This window comes from Fusarium proliferatum, assembly GCF_900067095.1.
Source record: "Fusarium proliferatum ET1 genome assembly, contig: FPRO_scaffold007, whole genome shotgun sequence".
Lineage (NCBI taxonomy): Eukaryota > Fungi > Ascomycota > Sordariomycetes > Hypocreales > Nectriaceae > Fusarium > Fusarium proliferatum.
This window is the reverse complement of record NW_022194796.1, coordinates 1,645,465-1,661,850: the sequence shown is the minus strand read 5'-3', so window position 1 is coordinate 1,661,850 and position 16,386 is coordinate 1,645,465. Positions and strand designations below refer to the sequence as shown.

Genomic DNA, 16,386 nt, shown 5'->3' with positions numbered 1-16,386 from the left:
CCGAAGTTTCCGGACATTAAGAGTCATAGCATCACAAGCACACAAGAAAGTCCATAAGGAGAGTTATAGGACGAGGAGCTTGGTTTAAACATGAGAACTCTAATCGCACTCATATGAGAAGAAAAGGGATGCGTATAGCATCCATCTAGTAGTATATTACAGGGGTATTACAGATAAAAAAAGCTCAACCGTCCGACACCTTTGATTCATTTCTCATGCATACTGCTTGGTATACGTCCCGTTTCATAGCCCCTAATCCATCTGCCATTCTTTCATTTATCATGTAAACTGTGCGTGTGCATTGTATTTGTGTATCAAACAGGAGGGGGATATCATTTCTTTCAGTTCCAGTACCTTGGAATAAACGCCGTGCCAAAAAGAAAATTGAGAGTAAAAGTGTAAAGAGTCATGCCAGGACTCATAGACTACTTGATGTGAAAACATGAGCCCCATGCATAAAGCCGAACGCCGAGTGGAGTGTGTATATGTTAAGTGAAAGAAGATGGAGCTGTCGAGGAAATGAACTTCCCGAGAATGTCAGAACTTTGCCTGGTCCAGACCGCTTGTGATGATGCTCATCAGACCTTGTCCTGCTTATGGTCCACCGAAGTTGAGGACTGTCAAAGGCAAGATTGAATCCTAGATCATCTGCGCAGTGGGAGCTCCCAGGGGATGTCCGAGACCATCACGCAGAGCGTCTTGCAACTCGGCGATCTGGGCCATCATAGACAGAGAATGTTGGGAGTTTTGGTTCATCTCAGCCCTCAGCTTCTCATTCTCCTCCTTCAGGCGTTTGACTTCTTCTCTGAGTTCGGTCAGCTCCTCAGTGGCCTGTTCGCTGGAGTGGCGTTTGCGCTTCATGCCCGTTTTTTCGCTGTCGTTGTCCCCGGGTGATTGAACGATTTCGGTAGGAGTAGACCCATCAGGATTGGTATGAACCCGACGTAGGTGCTCATTCAGGTTCTCTTGTCTTGAGAATCCCTTGCCGGTGTGTCGCTTACAGTTAGGATGAGGACAATTGACCGTGTTCTTGGGTCCTCCATGCTTGCCATGAACCTCTCGTTCATGCCGAAGCAAACCGCCAGAGTATGTGAAACCGGGGAGATTTTCGCATCCCTCAGCAGGGCATCGGTACGGTCGTTCATGCTTGTCCATGTGCTTGCTGCAAAACAGTTAGCAAATTGTTACAAGTGCAAAATTTGGGTAGGAACTTACTTCCATTCGCATTTGCGCGAAAATACTCGGACTTCTTCCTTACAGTCATCCAAGGTACAGTGAAACTTGCCGTCAGCACCCTTGACCGCATCTCTCTCGGGCTTTGGAATGGACTTCACTCGAGAAGACGAGGGAGGAGGAGATTCGATACTCGGGGAAAGATCTTTGTCGTCGGGTAGAGGGTCGAGTGATGGTGCTTGCAAAGCATCCTCGATCGGGGACGGAAACGAGTGGGGTCCTAGGTCAAGTCGCGTTGCTTCTTGGACAGCAGCAGCATCCTCTGGCATCATCCCTCTATCATCTCCAAGAACGCCTGTGGTATCCGGAAGCATGGACGCCTCGGTCGTGTAATGACTGAGTTGCTCGGCGACATCACTGTCTGTAAATCTTTGATCCGCACCATGATCGTGGTCGTCGCCGATGGGAGGATAGCTCCCATCATGAATAAAGTTACGAGGCTCGAATGCGACACTCATGGTGCCTGTGGGTGACTGATATTGCTTTGCGACAATTGGGAGGCGACGCAAGAATCGCGGTCGCAAGAGTTTGTAATCGAGAGGCGCGTGAATTAAAAGCGGTGTTTGTGGTCGGGGGGCGAGAGTGCGCTTTATAGAGGATCGTGGGCGAAATTTGGTGTTGTAGTAGAGGAGGCGTAATTGTAAATCGCTATGCCGATGACTGCTCGCTCGGATCGGCTTGGTTATGATGAATGAAGCTTGAAGGTTGGAGGCCTGAAAATTCTGGTATGAAAAAGCGGAAGGCAACGGGTAGAACAAGGTGGAGCAGAATCTAGGATTAGTCAGAGATGACACGTGACATCGCGTGTGCGTGGCTCAGCAAAAGCAAATATTGTGGCGCCGACAGATCCGAATTGTTGGGTGAAAGTTTGTTGCGAACACGACTTTATTAGTATTTGGCTGTTACTCCAGGCAGACAATGGGTAACGATGACTCGATACGGCAGGTCCCATAATAAGCAAAGTCCTTGGACTTATGCGGAAGCGTTAAAAATCGTGACTCACGCGCCGTGCCTCTTTTGGTGGCGTCGCATAATGGAGGCGTGGGGAAGTGCAAGGCTACGACGACGACTAACAGCACGCAGGTAGACTTCCTTGGTGTGCCCGCCCATTAATCGTAGTCGTTGCCTTTTCTGATCTTCGCTCGAAGATAGTAGAGTTAGGCATGAGGCTGTGCGGGCCGCGTTTATGGATCCTTTGCAGATGCATTCCGATAGGATCTCGTGATCTTGTTCACAGTCTCTGGATTTTAAGCCAACTTTGCTTATTGGAGGATCCGTATCATCTGCCAGGATTCTCTAAGTTCAAGTCCGTGACGTGCACTGAGAAGTGACTTGTCCGACCCTGGCTCTTAGGACTCAATAGGCGTCAGGCTGCTACCGTTCAAATCGCTAACGGCCCAGTGAAGGATCTCTGTTTCCGAATAGTGTGCACTTACTGGGCATGAGATAATGAGATAAATCAAGGCAGTTTCCAAAAATGGATGAAGCAAACGATGACTGGTCGGCCTCGTCCAAGTTGGTCTCCCATAGGTACCTGACTCATCGTGCCAGGTTGGTGTTGGTCCTTTGGTTGTGAGGCCTCACAACCTTAGTTTCCAGGTGGCAACAGTTGAACATAAAGTGGGCAGCTTTATCCAACAGGAACAATATCAAAAGGGATGAATGTATCAACGTCTAGACCACCGAGTCTTGGGCGGGACATGTCGCGGCTTGCTAGATTGATGGTCCAAATCAATGCTAGTTTGCGACAGGCTTGCGACTACCAGCGTATCGCAGACTTTGGCGTGGAGTTGTTGCGTATGTATCAGAGCACCCAGCATGTGGGTGGCACAAGCAGATGACGCTGGTGGTGACGACGATAATCCCAAGTGAGGCATTGGCGAGACTACCGAAGATCGATAAGATCGCTAAGGATGAGAGAGTCAGTTCGTAACGAGTAAGGAGTGGGGATCCTGTTGATTCAATAGCATTTGAGTCGCAGATAGTCCCTGGTGGTGACGGTTTTGGGTGTTGAGAGAGGGGAAATTGAAATTGGGTGAGAATTTGGAGATTCGGGCGCCTTGTGGTTTAGATAGATTAGGGGACGGGACGGGAAGGAGCGATCTGAGTTCTAAGGCATTTGTGCATTTGCACCAGAAATATGAGGTTGAACCTCAGGTTGAACTATTCAACGACGGGATGGGATGCGACCTGACAAGGGCCAGGCCTAAAGCAGCTAATACTGGGCTTGCGAGGGTGAACCATGACCATGAGCCACACGAATTATGCGTATCATTATTGGTTTATCACGACGATCAGAGCCGATCTCAAGAACCTCGTTAGAGCTTATCAATTGAAGAAATAAAAGGTCGTATTTGAAGGTTCCTTTCAACCTTAACCCTTGGGCAATGCTTCAACATCATCGTCTCTGCCCACAGAACAGTTCGAGGGATTGAGGCCCAAGCTGATGTAATGTTATCAGTACCTTATGGATAACAGCAAAATATCATGTCGGACATTTGTCTTCCGTCTTATGCTTGTGTTACTGAACCTGAAGCATTCCCCGCTCTTGATCCTCAGACCCAACAGAGACAATTGGTTCGATAATGCGATAGCTAACGCCTCCAGATGAAGTGGCTTTCGGCAAATGTCTTTGTTCACGGTGCTCCAACAGTTTGCTGTGTTACGATGTGAAAGCCTTCATCTGTGCATTTCCTCCATTTGCTAACCCCAGATGATTATTGACCCAAGTCTTACGCCTCAATCTGTGAACAATACTCCTGGCATAAGCCACCAGAGTTCACGGTGTTGGTTCAATTAACACACAGGTCTATAAAAGAAGATGGTATTTCTCCCTCTTACCCTCCGTATCATACACACACACAATTCAATACTCTGTCGAACAGCCCATCATCACTCAACACCATGTCTTTCGGAAAACTCACTACTTGTCTCTGGTTCGAGGACCAAGGAGAAGAGGCAGCAAAGCACTACGTCTCAATCTTTGCCCCTGATTCCAAGATCAACACCATCCAACGTTACACTCCGGCCGGTCAAGACCAACACGGCCAGGAACCCGGAAGGGTCATGGTTGTCGAATTTGAGCTCCGAGGTCGTTCCTTTGTCGCTCTCAATGGCGGTCCGGCGAAATGGAAATTCAGTGAAGCTATTTCCCTCATGATCGACTGCAAGGATCAGGCTGAAGTTGATCACTTCTGGGGGAAGCTCAGCGAAGGTGGTGATGAGACCCGCCAACAGTGTGGATGGTTGGCCGACAAGTTTGGAGTTGCTTGGCAAGTCGTGCCTTCAGCGCTCAAAGAGATGATGGGATCCGAGGATAAAGCTGCAGCTGGAAGAGCGACTGCAGCTATGATGAAGATGAAGAAGTTTGATATTGCTGAGTTGGAGAAGGCGTATAAGGGCTAATGTACGCAAGGTGAAGCTGCCAGTAGGCGATTTGATGTAAGCTAATCCTAGCTGTGGTGTCTATCATAGTATCCTTTATAGGACGATGCTATTATTTGGAGATTCTTAAGCTTGAGCCTATGGTCGAACTACCTAGGCTGTCTTCGTTACAAGAGTCGTTAAACCCTGGCTGCAGGCACTCTGCCTTTCCCCCAGACATCAGACCAGCGGCCGCAAAGCCGAGAGTACTCCGGACTGCACCGAGCGTTTCTAGAATACCAGACACTGCCTTTAAGCCGAGGATAGGCTAGTAAAGATCACCCTGTCGTTTTATACAAGTTTGAACGACTATTGCTGTTCCGATCGTCGGTGTTGGACTCGGTAGATTGCCGAATAAGCTCTTATACGGCGGTAGTACCGAGGCGGCTCTTACCGGGGCCGTGTCGCATCCGGAGCTTTGGAGCTCTATGCCTACAATTATTGGGATACAGTTCTTATCTCTGGATTAATCACCTTTCCTCTGGTGTCTATAGGTCACCAATCACTCGATAATATAACACTGTCCGTGTCTCTTCATATCCACGTCCGAGGTGACTAAAAACCAGCCGACCACGTTGGCAGAGTCTACGGCGGACAAACAAGACAAGAAGGGTTGGGTCAAGGGTTGATAATTAGCTCTAGGTAGCCGCATTTAGTGGGCTATAGCTACCCCAACCTGCAAAAGCTATCCCCCAAGAGTCAATGTGCATCGGTTTTAGCGGCCTAGATCGGCTCACAAACCACGGATCTTATCCAATGATTGATTCGGACCCTCAACTTTTTTTCTTTCATTAAATAAATCCCCTCCACCCTCTTTCTGTTCCTTCTTCCCCTCAACATCAGGTTCTCCTTCATCCTTACTTTGATTTTCACTACCAAAACCCTCTCGACTGGCATTGACTCTCTTCCTATCCAAATCTGCTGTCGTCACTTGCAGTATCTGAATCAGGTCAGACTTATAGCACGCTCCTCCATTGCTTTCAAGTCTCGTACTTCCAATGGCAGAGTCAGCTCATAGCTCGCTCGCCAGTGGTGGCCAGCATGATGACCCCGCGTCCAAGCCTCATCTTGCTTCTACTGGGCTTGAGAATCAGGAAGAGGGAAATGCCCGAGAGGGTGATTATGATGTTGAGACGGTAGAGCGTATCTACAGGTTTGTGACTAATCTCTTCTCAAATCGATATATGCTTATAATATGGATTGTAGAAAGATCGATCGTCGTATCATTCCTGGTAAGTTTGCTTTGTACCACCTGTGAAACCATTCACTCATCATGTTGCAGCTTTCTGGGTCCTATACTTCCTCTGCTCAGCCATCAGGTCCAACATTGGTATTGCTCAAACCATGAACAAGGACAAGGGACACGATCTCATGACTGTTCTTGGAATGACTCCAAAGGATGTCTCAACTGCTCTGGCCCTCTTCTACGTTGCATATGTCATCTTTGACTGTCCTTCCAACCTCATCATGAGCAAGCTGAGCCCTCGTCTTTGGATGGCACGTATTGTCTTTGCTACCAGTGTCATTGGAACTTGCTTCGCTGCTGTCAATGATCCTTGGAGTGTGAAGCTACTGCGATTCTTGCTTGGACTCGTCATTGCTGGCATGTGGCCTGGTATGGCTTTCTACCTCACCTTGTTCTACCCTCCTTCCCGTACCGGCCAGCGAATTGGCTACTACTTCACTGCGTCTCAAGTGTCTGCTGCCGTTGTTGGTCTCGTGTCTGCGGGATTCCAACTCATGGATGGAGAGAGGGATATTGTGGGTTTCCGCTGGATGTTCATGGTCTATGGCCTTGTTGGTGTCGTTCTGAGCGTCATCCTCCTGTGGTGGCTCCCCGACCGTCCTCTTGCACCTGGCCAGACCCGACCCAAGACTGGTATCTTCAAGTGGCTCCCCGCTACCCCTGAGGTTCTCAAGGGCCAAGACGCAGTCATTCACTACCACGACCTTCGACGTGTTTATCACGCTCGACCCTGGAACTTCAGGGACCTAGGCCTTGTTCTGATCGATTGGCGTCTCTGGCCCCTGACTTTGATGTATTTCGGTGTTGTTGGCGTCGGTATTGGTACCCAGATGTACGGATCCGTCATCATCGCCTCTATCCGACCCGAGGCCAGCGGCGTCGAAGTGAGTCTTCTGTTTGCGCCAATTTGGATCATGGATCTCATCGCCATTCTCATTGTCACTCCTATCTCGGACCGCTTCCACCGATCTCGCCCGTACTTCTTCTCCGCTGCTGTGTGCATCCAGATTGCCGGTCTGCTTACCACTACTCTGGCAACTCGCAACGGCTGGGCTCGATATGGAGGTCTTCTTATGGTCGGTTTTGGTCTTGGTCCTACTGTCCCTATCTGCATGGCTTGGAGCTCTGAGATCTTCCAGAAGCGCCATGGCGAAGTCGGAGTTGCTGCCGCGACTGCGCTGGTCTCTGGTCTCGGTAATCTGGGCAGTGTCATGACAACTTATGCCCTCTACACTGGCTGGCCTGAGGACGCCGCCCCTGGCCCTCACCAATACCGCAAGAGCAACTACACCATGATCGGAATTCTGTGCATGAGCATTCTCAGCTCATTCGCGATGAAGGCTCTTCTCACATATTTCGGCAACCCAGCCAGCAGCAAGCTTCAGTCAGACTCGTCCAGTGAGTTTGAGGATGGTGCAGCCCGACGAGAGGGCCAGGAGCGCGGATTCCGATCTCTTCCTTGGAAGAAGTCGAGCCGCATTTAAGTCTACGGAACTCCCTAGATTCGTCCACCTAAGCTGCATCTTCAACAATCGCCCTGGCTGACGTCTCTTAATTGAGCAGCTGGCAGCAGCCCAACCTGCTGATTCAGCTGCCTGTATCAGCATGGCTATTCATTCATGACAAGCCTTGACGACATTCACTTCTCATCCTCATTCGTGTGGGATCAATCGTTACGCCTTAGGACGTCGCCAAGTCTTCGATCTGGTATACATACCACTAATATGACGGCCTCGACTACGATTTATGCTCAGAGGACTCCCTGGTCTTGCGAACAGCTCGGTGACAATGCTTCAGCGCTATCACCCTGCTCCCCTCTTAAGTCCAGACCATTCGAGTATTTACCCCATCGGACTATTTTGATCGTTTTACTTTGATGTTTACGCATTGTTTTGCTCTTTACAATGATACCCCATCAGCGTTTGTACACGCTGTCCTACGAGTTTCCCCATTTCCCTCGGCAGCGAAAGTGCTTCTACGCCATCGCTTTGCGGATAGTGTGTTGAACCAGAGCTCGCGGCGACAATGCTTGTTACGCTATCGTTTGGCGAGTTCTGTGGGCGTTTTGTGTTTCTTTTTAGGTGGGAAAGGTTGCATATGACTCTTTGATCTTGGCTACAGTGATGGTATATTATTCGATCTTTATCACCTAGTCTTGGTTAACACATAATATGAACAAGATTTATGCCCTCGCGCTTTATCCAACCAATGCCTTTGGTGACTATTCACAACTTGTATGGGGAAGGGGATATAGGGGAATACTGGTGAGACTATCATTAAACCTTTCGTCTGTACACTTATGGAAGCGAGCACATCCAGGCCACACATCACATTCATATATTCACTGGCAAAGATACATAATCTCAGGATGTGATGTTTTTTATTCTCTAATCCGGGCGGTACATACATCGTGTTACACGCCCGCAGGCAATATCATAAGCACATGAAGATAACAAAAGGGACAAAAAGTTCAACTCCAAATCTCAATATTTCTCATTCCTCTGCGTACCATCATCCTCCCCTAATCACAGAATTTCCAGTCACAGACGGAAGTGTGACCGCAGGAGGATGACAGTCGCCACCCTTTGAAAAGAACTCCTCCCCCAAAATATCCTACACTCTAAAACCCTTGTGCATTGTTTTTATCCCAAATTTGTCTGAAGTTGAATAGAAAAAAGGAAACTGTGGCCAAGCTGCGCTTGTTTACCAGAAGCCGAGCATGCGGCGGAATCGCTCAGGAGCGGGCACGTCGCTGTGAAGGCGGGCGGCTTCGACGGTCGCGGTCACGTAAACTGTCTCGGGCTCAGGGGCACGGGTAGTGGCCAGAGTGGTGGAGGCAGGGCAGGCTGTGACAACGGAAGTGATGACCTTGGCGGTCTCCTTGCCAGCACCACAGGGGACGGTGACGGTCTCGGTGACCTGGTTGGTAAGGGTGACAGTCTCGACGCCAACGGTCATGGTGTTGACACCAACGGTGACGTAGGAGGTGACTTGGTTGGTAACAGTCTTAGTGATGACAGTCTCACCGGCGGCAGGGACGGTAGTCTCCTGGCCGATGGCGCCCTCGGAAGTCTCGGCGGAAGTCTCAGCGGGAGGAACGACCACTGTAGTCTTCTCGCCCTCGCCAGGAACGGTGACGACACCAGTGCCGGTAGGGACACCATTGGAGACAGTGATAGCAGTAGTGCTGATCTCGCCGTCAGACTTGGTCATGGTGATGATAACTACACCAGTGGAAGTAGCAGTGACAGTCTCGTCAGCCTCGGAGGTCTCAGCACCAAGGGCAGTGGAACCAACGGCCTCAGAGTCACCAGTGGTCTCAGCAGCCTCGGAGGTAGGGGCAACCTCAGCAGAGGACTCGACCTGGGTCTCGGGAGGGGTGGCACCAGTGCCAGTGGGAACACCGTTGGTGAGAGTGATAGCAATGGTGCTAATCTCGCCATCGGACTTGGTCATGGTGACAACAGTGACAGCCTCAGAGCTCTCGACAGCGCCGGGGGCAGTCTCAGTGGCAGCCTCAGAAGTCTCAGCACCAAGAGCGGTAGAGCCAGCAGCCTCAGCATCGGAGGTTGTCTCAGCGGCGGCAGTCTCGGTGGTCTTGACAGCGCCAGTGGATGTAGGTCCCTCGATGACAGGGGTACCATCGGAGATGGCGCAAGACTCAGAGACAGTGAGGGTTCGGGTAGAGATGACAACATGGCCGCCAACACCGGGCTTGGTCTTGCCAGTGACCTCGGCGTCAGAGGGGAGAATAACGGAAGCGGTCTCAGTGGACTCCTTGGTGATGGGAGTAGGAGCCTTGGCAGTTGAGGAGGCATCGGCACGGCAAATCTCACGCTGCTTCTGGCAATCAGAGACCTCGAAGTTCTTTCCAGCGTTCTCAGAGCAGTCCTTGAACTGCTTGTCACAAGCATCAGTGAGAGCCTCGCCGAGCTCAGGGAAGGTCTTCTCGTCAGAACCGGTACCGACAACGAAGTCACCCTTGTTGCCACGCTTGACGGGAGGGCAGGCGGCACCAATAACGACAGTGCGGTGGAAGATGGTAACTTCACGGATAACAACGATGACAGGCTTGTTCACCTTGCTGACAACAGCGCTGCTGGTAGCGGCCTCTGAAGAAACGGCACCGGGGAGTTCATCAGAACCAGTGGTCTCAGCGCCAGCAGCAACAGTGGTGTTGGCGAAGGGTCCGGGCTGAGTGGAAACAGTGCTCTGTCCCTTGCCAGTAGTGAGGATGATGGTGGTAGGAATAGGAGCCTCAGTCTCAGTGCTGGCGTCAGCCTCATTAGTGGCCGTGTTGGCAGTCTGAGTAGCGTTGTCGACATCAGTGGTCTCCTCAACAGGAGCGGAGGTCTCGGCGGCGTCCTGGGTAGCTCCGGTACTCTCAAGAGCAGCAGAGGTGTCAAGGGTGGTCTCGCCAACAACTCCAGTGGCAGCAGTCTTGGTCTTACCACCAGCACACTTGGTGCAAGGGATGGTGATGGTTTGGTTGACGAAGCGAGTAGTACCACGGGTGATGAAAGAGGTAGGGACAACAGTGGTCACGTCAGCAGTCTGCTCAGTGATGGAACCGGAGTCAGTGGCCTCGGCAGTAGAAAGAGTCTCGGCCTCAGTAGTAGCAGCCTCGGAAACGGTCTCGCTGGAAGCCTCAGAGACAGCCTCAGAAGTACCAGCGGCTGCGGCATCACCAGAAGTAGTGGCATCAGCAGTGGAGAGAGTCTCGGACTCGGAGACGGTCTCAGAAATAGCCTCTGAAGTACCCTCAGCACCAGCGTCAGCGGTAGACGAAGCAGTGCACTTAGAGCAAGGGATGGTGACGGTCTCATCAACGAAGATAGTGGTGCCGTCTGTGATGTAAGAAGTAGGAATGACAGTTACTTCAGCAGTCTGGTCAGAAACACTGCCAGCATCGCTGGTGATGACAGTCGTGATAACCTCAGAAGTGACCTCAGCGTCGGCATCACCAGCAGTGGAGGCTGTGCATCGAGAGCAAGGAATTGTGACAGTCTCGTCGACGAAGATAGTGGTGCCGTCAGTGATGTAAGAGGTAGGAACAACGGTCACCTCAGGAACATCAGGCACCTCATAAGGGTTGCCAGCAGAAGTCTTGGGCTTCTGACGAGTAACAGTCCTGGTGAGTGTGACCTTCTCCTGGGCAATGACACCCTCAACGAGAGCCTGCAGGCTGACAGCCGCGATAAGAACGTTGCGCATGAACATGGTGAAGGAAGTAAATCGGAAAGTCGTAGATTGGTTTGATGTTTTGTTGATTTGGCAATGAGTGAAAATACTCTATCAAAGAGCAAAGTTCTTGTTAACTTGGGGAAAAGGCGGCCAAAGCACCTGTCAAAGGGAACGACTGAGAAAAGAAGCCCAAACCTGGGAACAAAACGGAAAGAGACTGAATGAGAGTTGAGTATGAAGAAGAGTTGGACTCCAAAGAAGCAGCGACAGCTTTGTCTTTAAGAAGGCATCTTGCTTGCCAGTATAGTATCAAAGACCTCAGCGTCAAACTCTGACGGGTGGCGGAGCAAACGGACATCCTTGACATCGATCGGGACTTAATTAAAGTGGTCTCAACATGAGACGTGATGGATATGGGCGCCCCCTCATGTGCCTTGATTCAGCGAGATTCTAGGATCAGTATAGACGAGACGTGGTTTGGAAGCAAGCAAGTGGATAACTGAGCATGGACAGACATTACCATATTAGGCTCGAGGGCCTAGGACGAGTTGCCTTGTGGACTGGATGATAGACGCAGAATAGCATGGGCCCCAGATGCAAGGCTCGCGTCCTCAGCAGATAGTGGAGGGATTGACGGCCCCTGTCACCGTCCATCTGGTCATGATGAATTATCCGGGAGCCAATGGTAGCCAAGCCAAATAGTTCTCTCATGATGGGGACTTGTTGATGGTTCTGTCCGGTTGCCTCGGTTCGCTTGGAATCAGCAAGCGTTCACCGGTTGTTGGTATACGGCCGACTGTATAACGGTGAAACTATTCCCGCCAGATCCAAAAATAGGACGGGCCAGCACTTGCTGGTAAACAATATGGATGAGACGGCTCATGATGATTAGAGAGAAGAGCTAAGTTTGAAGTTGTTTATTCGGTCCAGTGCCGATCCTCCTAGTAATTTAATTTGCCGCTCAAACAGATTCGTTGTTTGTGATGTGACAATGTGATGAGATCCGGGTGAGGTGAGGTGAGGTGAGGTTAACGGAATAATTGTCAAGGCTAGGTTGCTCTAGAAAGGATCGTATGCAGGGATGCGATGCATGGGAATATGCATAAAGTGGAGGTTGCAAGGGGGCGGGGTTTTAACGTCGCACCAGACTCCGAGAGACATGGGGGAGACAAGGGTTTATCGTTTGCTTTTCCATGTATGACGGGAATATCAGAAATACGAGTAAACGATGTATTACAGTAGATCATGAATTATCGATACTATTACTTTTGGATCTCGGTTCAGTTGCATCGTTGTTTTGACGATCTCAACCTGAACCACTTACAAGATACTCAGCCTCTTTCAACTTCTCTTCTCACACAAAACAATGCCAAGTAACAGATCGGACAGACCGTCCGCAAAGATTTCCTCTTCAGAGACCAAAGCCTTGGATGACAGGTGACGAGATTGGTGATGCTGAGAGAGGCCCTGGTCCAAGCGCTTCGTCTCTTACTGTAGATGAATCAAATCCAAGTTTCATGACTCCCCAACCTTGCCTCACCCTTGTTTCAGAAACAGCTCCACGACCCGAATTGAGTTGTAGAGTTCATGCAATTTGTCTCTGTTTTCACACGAATGGCGCTCTTTCGTCCATGTATGTACACTCAAAACAAGCATAATCTCTTCCTGAAGATGCTGCAATTGTGCCTCACCCTTTTCCCTCCAAACAAACACAGCCCCCCCGGGGGGGACATGGTGTAGTAATAGGCATGTTCCGAGTGTTTGTATCAAAAGAGTGTTATTTTAGTAGCATGGCCAGTGTGTTTTCGTCAACAGGGATTATAACTAACTTTCTTGGACTGTAAATCTTCTGAGGCTCATACATAACGGCACACACAGTTACACGGATGGATGCACTTCGGTGATGAGATGACTTTTTAATATAAATTGATTCGAGCCCAGGATTGAATCAATGCATCAGCGCTACTCACCACGCTTGGATGCCCGTTTACCTTGCGAGAGCCACTCGTTGGATGCCGCTATGATACTGCACGGCCGGATCGCCGCATTTTTAATTTACGTAGCTGCAGCTTCTCATCCTGTTTGCTATTTCCCTGGATCGGCTTGTTTCTGTTTCATGAAACGGGATGGGGGTTCATGATCCTTCGTAATCAATATCAACATGATTTCTGCTCTTGACACGGCTCGATATTGTTCGAATTACGGGAACTTGAGATTGTGACACCATTTGCTTTGGATGCGGATATCTCGGAAATTGCATCACTATATGGGCCGCGTCTCAATGGAGTTTGTTTTGTTTGAATCCTACGTCCACCCATATTGAGTTTGATCTTTGAGTTGATGCTCTCAACAACCATCTATCAACACCTGACATCCCTGCCGTAGAGCCAGTATAGCTGTTGTTGGGAACGTCATCGTCGTCACCATCCTCGAAATTATCTATCTTAAGATGCTCTCGAGTTTGCCTTTCAGCGGCAGGGAATCCATCCTAGAGGAGGAAAGAAAACTTAGGATCTTGAACCTAAATGATAAAAAGATTTAGGTGACTTGTGATAAATTTAGGATAGATTGAGGATACCTTTTACTAAGTTTATTTTAACATCTTATATCAAGGTCCGATGTTTCCTTGCGCCCTGAGGCCATCCGCTACCCGAAACCATATGAATATGTTCCGTGTTACCATATCTGAGTCTTCATCTTCAGTGTAAATATCGTCGTAATCAATATCAGCAATCCCGCAACTCTCAGTTGTTGGGCTACACTTTAAGCGGAACGATGTCGCAGTTTCCGAGCCTTGTTTCCTCGTTGCTTTATCCCTAGATATTCATGTAAATCCAAGATACACAAGACGGTGATCGCCTCCACAAAGTACATGCTCACGGATACCCAAGTTGGTATCAGTCCGCTTTGTGAGTACAAATGGGAGGAAGGCAACAATGGGATGGCTGGTATAGGAACTTCCAGGGCTCAGGGATAGTAACCGGCATTCGTCTGCAAGAGAAACTTGACCTTCCAGGCCTTAGAAGGCTGAGATTTGTTCTTGAACGAAAGACATATATGTGTTTGTCTAGGCTGTTGCATTGAGATGGATGTCCCATTAAGCTGCTTGAGCCCTCGTTAAACACTTTTGTCGGGCATATGTTAAAAACGTACTGGTCTAAAGGGCACTAATGTCCTGATCGCGTTTGATGAGGGTTCGTAAAAGGGCATTGTCATCACTTGATTGGTTCAAAAATGTAAAGGAACATTGTAACTAGATACCATATATTTTGCACTCATTACTAGGTTCGTAGAAGACGCTGCATATGATTGATTTCAACCCTCTCGTGTTGCGGCTGAGGGTAAAGAGTTTGTCTAACTGAGACTCATCCATGAGATATGGCTTGCTTCAGCTATAATCCCTTCCGCCTTTACCATACTACAAAACTGATCTTGATAACTCGATAGACCTGTTCAGTACTAGCTAGTCTGATAGACCACAGAAAATACAGGAGCGTGCCATTCGAGCCTTGAATAGTCGGGTCCCAGCTACCATCATTTGATAGAACAGCACACTCCACCTTTGAGCAGCATCCGCTTCAACTTCGCCAATATCAACCTCTATAGTAGAATTACCAGTACTAAAGTGTGTTCCGGAGTCCTGGTTAACGTTACATGACCAAGACTGAGATAGTTGTGCCTCGTGAATCAACACTGTCCGCCGTTTTGAGAGGATGTACGCCCACGCCCGGATCAATATTGGCATATGGTCCTTCTCTCTACCGTCAACGTCCATTCGAGACTCTTTTAAGTTTCCGGGCATTAGAGCCGCGTTTATTTGCGTCGGTTTGTCCCAAGCTACTTGAACTATTGCTCCCTGACCAAATGGCGGTACATGATTCGTATCCGTCGTGGCAGCCCAGGTTGATCTTTCTCGAATTATGGCAACATTTGTAAAGACATCATCGACTTTGGTATCTTTAGGAAATACTGGGTGTTTTGGATATGCCCCTGGATGCTTGATAGACAGTCTCCACTAAGCTGGTCATTGTCGGACGCCAAATCTCGAATGTTGAGCCATGTGCCATATCTCCGTGCATACATGGCGCGAACAGCCTGCTCGCTGGGCCGTATTGCATCTTGCATTTCCCAGACTGTTTATCTTGGCAGAATTTTGCGGACTGGGTAGGTGTCATTTCATGGTTGTTATGTTGTTTTGCTGTGAATCATATAAAACTCCATTTCCAAGAGTCTGTTGGTTGAGGTCTATAATGACATGTTGGTAAGCATCTATCAAAGGGCATTCGCAATTCCACGAGACTCTTGCTTTTGGGGGCGTATCTTGTAGCCATTTTAGAGACGGAATTTTCCATGTTTCGAATTTTTGATATCCAAAAGAGCGAAAACAACGTGACAAGGGTTGTGTGTTGCTAACAACAGGTAGAGAAATTGGCATATTTCCATTGCTCGGGGTATATGACACCGTAACCTTCCACTTACGCGTACAATGCAAAAGAAATAACTCAGACTGATAAAAGGATAACTCCCCTTTATTTCCGAATATCTCTGTGTCAAACAACTCCGCCCAACTATTCCTAATAGGTCTCTAAGTCATGATGGTATGGGGTAAGCTGCAAGAGAGATTAGATTGATAAGATGAGATTGTCGTGGCCCCCGACACCGGAACGATCTAAACAGCCGTGTCGCAATTTTCTGCTCGCACATTGCAATGCAATCCAAGCTAGACCTGGGTATTTTTCTAGAATTCAGCGTTGTTGTACGTAACGAGATCGTTGTTGGGAACTGAACGGTGAACGCCCTGCATGATTGGCATGATGCAAACAAGTGAAATCTTCTCGTCTCATGACGGGTAAAAAAAACACGTGGGGTATCCTCGTGACATTGCACAAGTCCATAAAGAGGGAGTGGTATTTTTGTACTTTTTGTTTTGTTTATTCGGTGTAATAGTATTACATTGCAGCTCGAGCACGACATAGCCGTCACCGCCGGATTATACCATACGTATCAGGTGCATGTATCCAATTGTTTTTGTACATGTCTAAGTAAAAAGTTGACAGCACTAGATCCACTTGAGCTCTCGGGAACAAAGAGGGGCAGACGAGACACGACGAGACTCGCTTCCATGATAGGTTTGAATCGGGTTCTGAACTCGAGGGTTATGCTGTTCTTGGCAATTCTGACAAGCTTCAGGAATTGGTCCTGGACTTTACCGTAGATATACTAGTTTCTTGTTTTGGGGTCGTTATCTAACTTGATTCGAGTCTGGGTCGAGCTGTGGCTGGTATCAAGTGACTGACGCA

The 16,386-nt window shown here is 49.0% G+C and overlaps 5 protein-coding genes across 5 annotated transcripts; 2 read left to right on the top strand and 3 right to left on the bottom strand.

Moving 5' to 3' along the window:
- Window positions 1-639: 639 nt before the first annotated feature.
- FPRO_07637 (uncharacterized protein) lies at window positions 640-1,691 on the bottom strand (the record flags this gene model as incomplete). The annotated part of the gene is made up of 2 exons (XM_031234285.1): window positions 640-1,162; window positions 1,216-1,691. 2 exons carry the CDS (start codon window positions 1,689-1,691, stop codon window positions 640-642), a joined length of 999 nt encoding a protein of 332 aa, XP_031084037.1.
- Window positions 1,692-4,137: 2,446 nt separating this feature from the next.
- Window positions 4,138-4,638, top strand: FPRO_07638 (putative 3-demethylubiquinone-9 3-methyltransferase; the record flags this gene model as incomplete). The annotated part of the gene is made up of 1 exon (XM_031234284.1): window positions 4,138-4,638. The coding sequence occupies one exon, from the start codon at window positions 4,138-4,140 to the stop codon at window positions 4,636-4,638; it is 501 nt and encodes a 166-aa protein (XP_031084036.1).
- Window positions 4,639-5,654: 1,016 nt separating this feature from the next.
- On the top strand, window positions 5,655-7,386 carry FPRO_07639 (uncharacterized protein; the record flags this gene model as incomplete). The annotated part of the gene is made up of 3 exons (XM_031234282.1): window positions 5,655-5,809; window positions 5,863-5,888; window positions 5,939-7,386. The coding sequence occupies 3 exons, from the start codon at window positions 5,655-5,657 to the stop codon at window positions 7,384-7,386; spliced, it is 1,629 nt and encodes a 542-aa protein (XP_031084035.1).
- A 1,219-nt stretch (window positions 7,387-8,605) lies between these two features.
- On the bottom strand, window positions 8,606-11,122 carry FPRO_07640 (uncharacterized protein; the record flags this gene model as incomplete). Its single annotated transcript, XM_031234281.1, has 1 exon — window positions 8,606-11,122. One exon carries the CDS (start codon window positions 11,120-11,122, stop codon window positions 8,606-8,608), a length of 2,517 nt encoding a protein of 838 aa, XP_031084034.1.
- Window positions 11,123-14,549: 3,427 nt separating this feature from the next.
- Window positions 14,550-15,261, bottom strand: FPRO_07641 (uncharacterized protein; the record flags this gene model as incomplete). The annotated part of the gene is made up of 2 exons (XM_031234280.1): window positions 14,550-15,076; window positions 15,168-15,261. The coding sequence occupies 2 exons, from the start codon at window positions 15,259-15,261 to the stop codon at window positions 14,550-14,552; spliced, it is 621 nt and encodes a 206-aa protein (XP_031084033.1).
- Between the last annotated feature and the right edge of the window lie 1,125 nt (window positions 15,262-16,386).